The 9,346-nt window shown below is 43.3% G+C and overlaps 1 protein-coding gene across 6 annotated transcripts in view; it reads left to right on the plus strand.

Moving 5' to 3' along the window:
- The window catches only part of LOC127007153 (glutamate-gated chloride channel-like), a 53,391-nt gene extending 44,268 nt beyond the window's left edge, over window positions 1-9,123 (plus strand). For 2 of the 6 annotated variants that reach the window (XM_050877837.1, XM_050877836.1), the window contains exons 10-12: window positions 138-350; window positions 1,490-1,567; window positions 3,983-9,123. In XM_050877837.1, the coding sequence (XP_050733794.1) occupies window positions 138-350; window positions 1,490-1,567; window positions 3,983-4,222 (531 nt within the window). In that variant the 3' untranslated portion in view covers window positions 4,223-9,123. The remainder of the gene's footprint in view (window positions 1-137; window positions 351-1,489; window positions 1,568-3,982) is intronic. The other 4 variants (XM_050877838.1, XM_050877839.1, XM_050877840.1 and 1 more) reach the window with 2 other exon arrangements.
- Window positions 9,124-9,346: the final 223 nt, after the last annotated feature.

A 9,346-nucleotide genomic window follows, 5' to 3' on the forward strand; every position in this document is an offset into this window, starting at 1 on the left:
GTGATGTTCATCGTCGTCATCGACATCTTCCCCCCGTGGCTCTCATCATCATGGTATTCGTCGTCATGGCCATGTTTGTGGTGGCTTTCCTCCTCTTCGTCATGATCGTCATCGCCGTCGTCTTCGGCGCCGTGCAGGCCATCGACGTGTGGACGGGCGTGTGCCTCACCTTCGTGTTCGGCGCGCTGCTGGAGTTCGCGCTGGTCAACTACGCGTCTCGCTCCGACAAGCACCGCGAGAAGCTCAAGGAGAAGCTGAAGGAGCAGAAGCTGCAGTGGGAGCGGGATCACGCGGCGGCGCTGGAGGCGGCGCTGCAGGAGGCCGGCGAGGACGGTCACACCTTCGGCATGGTGGGTGCCGCAGGAGGCTGGTGATGCTGATGCTGATGATGCTTAGGATGCTTGTGATGCTGCCCTGCCTGATGCAGACGCTGATGTTTGCCCCTCTGTCGTAGTGCTTTAGTCTCCCTTTGTAGTGCTACTAACGGTACTGATGCTGCTTATGATGCTGTGCCTAATGATGTTACTGTTCTTATGCCTAGTGCTAATGCTCGCTTCTCTACCCTAGTACATCAATATCCTCCCGTGCTGCTGCTGCTCTGACGGTTCTCCACTCCTACAAGAGCTTTCAGGCAATAGCTTTCTCACCCTCTAGTGTCTCAGTCTACTAATATTCTTTTCCCTTCGGAACTGCTATTGTCGATCATGCTGTTTTCTGTGCATAGTTTACACTGTCAGGTATAAATTCTCATAGCCCCTGTCAGTCTAATGCTTATGTAGAACCTTTTCAAGATCTCTTTCCTAGAATCTCTGAACCCAATCAACCTTTCTGTTCCTCTGCCTGAACTATGAAGCACCCTACGCTACATACTATTTGTCCTTACTTTATATCTCCCATAGAACTGTAGAGAGCATAACCAAGCACAAAGCCTTGTAGTAAGACGCTTCCCTGTAGTATAATCCATGCCTGAGACTCCATTGCATCTTGGTTTATAACTTTCTCAAGTCCATTGTAACAAAAAATCCCTTAACTTAGATTGCTCTGTCTCCTTCTCCGATGCAATCCACGACCTTCCGCTCCTTAGCAATCATGATAAATACCCTTTTTAATTATGTGTGTATACGTGTGTGCGTGTATTTGTATCTTTGAGACAGGTGACGCGAGGGGACTGTCACTGTCGCCCTCAAACCACCGACAAGGCCAGCATGGACCAATCCACTTAACCCTTAGTTTCCTGCTTCCCACTTTCCCTGTTCCCTCACACAGAGCAAGTTTCCCCTTCCTTCTCGTCCATCAGGCACGCTCAACCCTTCCTCCTTCCCCACTCTCTCTAATGAGCACGTTCCTTCCCTTCCTCCCTCCCTCTCCTACCTGTTCCCTGTAGTCTCACCCCCTCCATTCTATACCTCCAGACGGACGGACGGACTGGGTCAGGGAGGGAATGAGACACGGCCAGTAATGTTCTTTGTTGCTATTATTGTTTCTACAGAGAGTTTCCGTCTTGCCCCGCCAGCCGGCCCCCCCTCCGCGACCCCGGCGGCTGATGGACCTCCTGGTGGCCAAGACGGTGAGTGATGGCCAAGTCCCTCCCGGTCCCCGCCTGTCCCGCTCCGCACCGCTCGGCACCGTTCTCCGGGCACCTGTGCATCCGCGCCTCACACTCTGTCTGATCCTCCGTCTGACGCGACTTCCTTCCACTGCCCCTTTCCGCTGACACACTCCGACACCCTCCTGGCACCGTCCTGACTTTCCCTGACTTCTCTTATTATGTCCTGACCATTTCTTCTCTGTTCTGGATCACTTCTCCGCATCCTTATTTTTCTCGACATTGTCCTGTTCCTCCTGTCCCTGTCCTGGTCTGTGTTACTGTTCTTGTTGTGCTGTCATGACGTGTCCCTCACTGGCCTTCGTGTCCTGTCACTGCTGCTTGTCTTCCTTCTGTGTCCTAACCCTCTCGTTGCTCTCCTGTCCCTCTGTCCCGGGCGTTTCGGATGCAAGCCCATCAGGTACTGAGTACTACTGACTGTCCAGCTGCCTTCAGCCTCATGATTCTACTGACTCGCCTCATTAGCTAAGTAATCTGCTGCCTACGCCTCAGTAGCTGATTAGCCGCGCTGACGACGCACATCGCGCTGTGAAAGGCCTGACTGACACCACCGACGGCCTGCTGACAGCTTGGCTGACACCTAAGACAGCCCGCTGACAGCCTGTGCGCATGCAGTTCGCTTTTAGAAGTTTAGCAAGAGTCTGTATGTGTATTTGTCTCTCTATAGAAACGTGTGTATGTGTGTGTGTGTGTGTGTGTGTGTGTGTGTGCTCTCCCCCGACGCTAGCACCAGTGTGTGGCTCAGGGAAGGCCGTGGGATGCATTACTCTGTTCCGCCGCCCGGAACTGCCAGATTCCCGCCAGACTCCACCCCGCGCGCTGACGTCATGCCGCACGTCACGATGCAGGTGCCGCCTCTTGTGTTTTGCATTCAGAAGGATGATTCCGCACGTTAAATTAAGATGGACTATGCTACAATTACTGATACACGTGTGCACACTAATGTTCATAGTACACATAACACGTTCACACACACACACACGCACACACACACACACACACAAGCAGAGGCTGGATGGTACATGCAGCTGCTCAGTGCGTAAACACAACTACTATTATGATAATGGACAAAGTACGTATATAAAAATTAGTATGCTCGTGCATTTTGAAGTAATTATGCTGCATTACTTAACACATTTACGAACACACAGGCCCGACGCTGGTGACAGGGGTAGCCTACATGGCTTCCAACTGTTCATATTATTTTCTACTTGATTATTTTTGATTTGAACAATATTCAATCAATTTCATTGAAAAGGAAATCCATTTACCGTACGTTCATTTTGACACTGAATTATATGTGTTTGAGTTTGTTCGTTTGTTAGTTAGTTTGTTTGTTTGTTTGTTTGTTTGCTTGTTTTTTTGTGTGTGTGCGAGAGAGAGAGAGTTCGCGTGTGTTTGTACTTATTTGTGTGTGTGTGTGTGTGTGTGTGTGTGTGTGTGTAGGAGTGGAGGGGTCATGTGATCATGGAGGTGTTAATGACCCTCACAAGTGTTGGTATCGCACTAAGCCGATATCTGTCCGTGCGAGTTTTGACCGGGACGAGAATATTGTGGTGTCTTGTGGGTCTAGTGGGGGGAGGGAGGGCGGGTGGAAGTATGATCTCTATGACGGGGGTTGTGGAGGAGGGACTTGCCGAATTTGGTCAGGTTTGTCTGGCATCGGTCCTTTAGGGTGGGCATATTCAGCTGGGTGAGTGCATGCTCGTAGTTAGTGTAAGTAGTAGTAAGTAGTTAGTTAGTTAGTGTGTGTGTGTGTGTGTGTGTGTGTGTGTGTGTGTGTGTGTGTGTGTGTGTGTGTGAGTGCGCGTGTGTTTGTACGTATTTATGGGAGTGTGTGTGTGTGTGTGTGTGTGTGTGTGTGTGTGTGTGTGTGTGTGTGTGTGTGTGTGTGTGTGTGTGTGAACGTGTGTTTGTGGGCATTTATGGGAGTGTGTGTGTGTGTGTGTGTGTGTGTGTGTGTGTGTGTGTGTGTGTCTGAGTGCGTGTGTGTTTGTGCGCATTCATATGTGTGTGTGTGTGTGTGTGTGTGTGTGTGTTTTGAATAACTGTTTGTACATACGATTTTTTTTTTTTTTTTTTAGTGTTGTTTGAACGATATAACAAACAGCGTTCTGTACGCGGGTTTATGTTAATGTCAGAAAAAAATGCAGGAAAATTATTATGAATTTCAGAGGTAGAACTACATTCCTAAACACACAAAAAAGTATTAATATTTTCGGCATGACGTCAGCAAGGCATGAGCCTGGCCCGGTCTGGCTGTAATGCGTAGGGAGCAGAATGGACTAATGCCTCCAGGCCATCCTTCCCTCCACCCTTGGTATTCCAGCAGGGTCTCAGAGAGTAACTGATCCCCCCTTACTCCTGCCTCCCCAGAAGCCCCTGGTGTCGCGTCACAACGGCGGCATGGGCGGCGACAAGGGGCGGCCGTGTGAGATCCACCTGGCGGCGCCGCGTCAGAACTGCTGCCGCACCTGGCTGTCCAAGTTCCCGACGCGCAGCAAGCGGATCGACGTGATCTCCCGCATCACCTTCCCCATCGTGTTCGCCTTCTTCAACATGGCCTACTGGAGCACCTACCTCTTCACCGAGGAGGAGGAGGACGGACCCAAGTAGGTGGAACACAGATCTGACGGAGGCGATGAAGATGGTATTTTTTGTCGCGACACTGAAGGACGGAGGCGTGAAAGTGACGGCGACGCGAGGACAAGGAATCACTGCACGAATACATAAAAATGTAATTACTGACGCTAACGGAGAAATTTTGGCAATGTAGTCTGCAAATAAGGAGATGCATTGACGCAAGAAGGAAGTTAGTGATGCTGGACGAGGCGTTGGGCGAGAGGAGAGGGGAGTGCAGGCGAGGCAGCAGCGCGAAGAGGTGGAGGAGGGGAAGGATGGTGATGAAGCACGGATGAATGAGCGTCGCGGGTGAAATGAGTGATGTTTCCGCGCGACTGACAAAGATGGCGAGGAGGAAGATGTGAGGTGCGCGGTAATTAAGGTGTGAGATGAAAAACAGCGAGAAAAATGCGGGGAAAAGAAACGGGAAAAGTGGAACCCCGAGGAAAGTGCACAGGATAATTAAAAGGAGCCGAGTTGACGAGCATATTAGACGTAATCAGTCAAGTGGATGGGATAGAAAAATATCAGACACGAGAAGAAACTCATAAGCTAACGTAAAATATGACGTGGAGAGAAAAAAAAACGTAAAAATTATGCTCCTCAAGTGAAAAAGTTAAGGAAAAAAAGTCAGCCACAATTATTTTTTTTCTTTGCACTTTGGAGGCAACTAATTACACCGTTTTCTTGCAACTTTTTTTCGGAGTTACTGCTGTGAAAAGAGAAAACGGGATGTGGAGGAACGATTTCTTTGACGTTACTAAAGTTTTTGTGACGTCACAGGTCAATTGTCTTTCGTTACTGTAGTGAATAATAACGATGATAATAATAATAATAATAATAATAATAATAATAATAATAATAATAATAATAATAATAATAATAATAATAATAATAATAATAATAATAATAATAATAATAATAATAATAATAATAATAATAATAATAATAATAATAATAATAATAATAATAATAATAATAATAATAATAATAATAATAATAATGATAAACAACAGCAACAATAATAGCAATGAAGCAATAATAGAATCTAAACAATAATAGTTGATCATAGAGGTAGAGGAGCATTTATTATTATTATTATTATTATTATTATTATTATTATTATTATTATTATTATTATTATGATTATTATTATTATTATTATTATTTCGACCTTGTTCTCTTCTTGTATGTATTCGTCAGTGCCAATGTATCATGCACGAAGTAAGAAGTTTGTAGAATCGAGATCATTGTAATATTTCACAACATAATTCTTTGTCTCTTTCTATCATGTAAAGCATAATACTAACTATACTCTCTACTACTAAACTGTCACTACTTCTATTACACTTCTACTACCACCATAACTACTACTAGTCCTTCTATAATTACTGTTCACTCACTCTCGTAATTAACTTTTCTTCATATCCATGCATTATATTTCTTCATCATATTTAGATCTTTCAAATTCGTCTTCGTAATATGAGGCCTTTTTTTTCCGCTTTATACCTTCACTCTTTTTCAATGTACGAGTTTTCTAATTAAGGTGTCCGTGATTTTCCGGGTCCATTTTTCATCATTTTCAGGAGGTTATCTCTGTAACAAGCTTTTTTTTTCTCTAAGTTTCGTCTATTTTTCCTTCAATATTTGTTCTATAATGACTAACACTCAACATCACCTTCCATTTTTCAACACTTCTTAACACACCTGCAGATCAAAATAATTTGATCTATTAACGTATCTTGGCTTCGGTCCGTCTTCTCTCTAACTCTCATATGTCTGTTCATCCGGGTGTCTTTTGTTTTTATTTTCATGCATTAAGGCACTTCACTCCCCTTAGTATCAACTCTCACCTCCAAACACTTTTTCTTTCCTTATAATTCATTGTAATGTGTCTAGAGCTCCCCCATTTCATCCATCTCTATTTCATCCTCTGAATCCATGATAAAACTTTTCATTCCATTTTCACCTCCTCTCAAGCTCTTTTTGCCGCTGTGTATTTACTGTACATAAACGCCTGTATATAAGTTTGGCGTAGGCAGCATGTAGCATGTATGTAGGCGCCATTCAGGGTCCTTCCTAGTCAGTTTCTTCGGCCCCTGAGACGTGTAAGCTGCAGCCTTAGACAGTAACAACAGGTTTTGTCCTTAACAACAGGTTTTGTCCTGCTCAACGTAGAGTGGTGATCTTGTACTAGTGCTGACGCAGCTGCTGCTGCTAATACACCTCCGCCGCCGCCGCTGCTGTTACTACTGTTGTTTAGAACTCTTAACACGGTTTCACCTTAACCAATCTGGCTACAGTGACTTGTTAGCTTTTAGGAGGACGAGATGGACAAAACAATATGGAGGTTTGAGGAAGGTACTGAGAAGGAGTTTGATGTTACTTGTGGAGTAGGATAAGAATAATATTTCTTGATAGTGTACTGTGATGAATAGACTCCTTTCTTTTATCTCCGTTAGTTGCATTGGTGTGAAGAATTGAGGTTTTAAGAGGGAGACTTTAGAAGACTGGTGGAGTGTTAGGAGAAAGCACTGCCTGAGAGCGTGTTGCGATTGGTGAGCTCTTTGTTGCATCTCCCTTAGTTTCCTCACTTATTCTTGCGTCATGTTTTCACAATGCGAGTCACTGTACCGAATTGAAATGTAGGTGCGCCTGTGCCGTGATATCTCTCCCTCCCTTCTAGAAAGTATCGATATGCTCTTAGTGGAAATAATCCAAAAAAATCGCTAATTTACGGAAAATCACATACGTGGATAATGAATAATTAAAACGTCTAAAGTTTGCTTTACATAAAGGAGAAAATTCTAATGCTCTAAAACGGGAAAGAGGATGTATCGAAAAGGTTGTTTGATGAAGATATGGTTGATGAATCTATATCACTGAAAACAAACCTTTTTACGAAATTATTACTAAATCCTTTTAGTACTACAGTTATTAGTAACGTTCATAAAATTTATAAGAATATATTAATAAAGATGGGACTTCAGAACTCGAAGTATAAAAAGGAAATTATATAAATGTGGTGACTATTCATTTCAAAAAGGAGGGGGATACTGAATCGGGCAATGGTAAGCTTTGCTCTTTACCAAAACCTGCACCACCACCAACAACATCAACACCACTACTAATACTAACACCACCACATCAACCTCCACCCCAGTAACATCACGAACACTTAAATCAGCATCACCAATACTTAAAGCAGTACCACTATTACCACCACTATCACCAGTATCAGCACAACCACCAACACCACCACCATGTCCTACTAATACCATTTGCACTCAGTATCACCAACACCTTCGTATCACCACCTTACAAAAACACCTCCACCAATGGAAACAACAATCACCAACAACACCCTGAGACCTACCATACGTTACATCACCACCACCACTCACTGCCACCACCACCACCAACACTACCACCACTACTGCTAATTGCTACATAATGTATCAACACCACTACCACCACCACCACCACCAATTTATCACCAGCTCCTCCATTACTACTATTTAGAAATATTATTGCTAACCACCACCACACTACTACGACTACCACCATTACTCCTACTACTTCTACTACTACTGCTGCTACTACTACGATGGGGCAAACCAATCGTTGTAGCAGAAAAAGAGCAGCTTGAAAACGAAAACGAAAAAAAAAGAAACAATGTGAATTAAAAACTAATCAATACATTCCCGGATGAACAGATAATACACAGGGCATATCAGCATATTTCCACATCAGATAAAAAAAAAAATATCCAATGTGCCAACGGGAGAGATAGATTATTATTATTATTTTATCTCGTGTTTTTTTCCTAAAGTACCAACGACGCTTAGTTATTGGTTCTTGCGTGAGGGTGACTAATCAGAGTCTTCCCTCTGATGACGTCATGTTATCTATCCTTGCTTAGCCAATGAAAAGCTCGAAACGGGTACAAAGCCACGCCCGCAAGTGACGTCATAGCTAATGCCAGCCAATCAGGTCGCTCTAAAATCAAGAGAACCGCGGCTACACCGTCATTTCGCGTTGTCCTTTTAAATAGCAAGCATCTTAGTCTTGAAAACGGGAGAAAATATCAAGTAGAGCCCTTTTTATGCGCACGACAGAAACGAATAATGGTAGTTGTAATAATAACAATAATAATAATAATAATAATAATAATAATAATAATAATAGAAGTATCGCAGTAGGTGATAATATCAGTAGTGGTAGAGAGCAGAAGTCAAGAGAGTGTTACGCTGTCGTTATCTAGATCACTTACGTATTAAATAACTGTCTTGTCACTCTTAAATCACACAGCAACGTACTACTGCTAGAGGCATTCGTAGAGGTACCTGTTTAGTGTGTGTTTGTGTTTCTGTGTGTGTGTGTGTGTGTGTGTGTGTGTGTGTGTGTGTGTGTGTGTGTGTGTGTGTGTGTGTGTGTGTGTGTGTGTGTGTGTGTCTGTGTCTGTGTGTGTGTGTGTGTGTGTGTGTGTGTGTGTGTGTGTGTGTGTGTGTGTGTGTGTGTGTGTGTGTGTGTCTGTGTCTGTGTCTGTGTGTGTGTGTGTGTGTGTGTGTGTGTGTGTGTGTGTGAGTGTGTCTGTGTGTGTGTGTGTGTGTGTGTGTGTGTGTGTGTGTAGCTAAAGACAGGTACATTTTGTGGCTTAGTAAAAGTAACAGGTAACATATGACGGCCAAATGAATCTGTACTACTAGTAAAAGTTAAAAACAGAACGAATAATAATAATGATAAGACTATTGTAAAAAGTGATAATCCGTGCGTTGTTATCGTTTCAAATTCGTCGATAATGTAAACTATTTAATAAAAACTGATATGAAGTTTGTTAGTGAAGTCTATAATAATGTAATAAAGATAATGGAAATATATGAGTCATAAAAGATTGTTTGTGTTTCATTATGTTATTTTATTCCTTTTTACTATTATTTTTTTATAATCTTCCTTTCTAACGTTTTCTTCCACTTCATCCTATCTTCATATTTCCTGAGTGGTAGAAACTATACGAATAATGCCTAATGAGTTGTACACACACACACACACACACACACACACACACACACACACACACACATACACACACACGCACACAAAAAGCTAGCCAGAACC

This window comes from Eriocheir sinensis, chromosome 34, assembly GCF_024679095.1.
Source record: "Eriocheir sinensis breed Jianghai 21 chromosome 34, ASM2467909v1, whole genome shotgun sequence".
NCBI lineage: Eukaryota > Metazoa > Arthropoda > Malacostraca > Decapoda > Varunidae > Eriocheir > Eriocheir sinensis.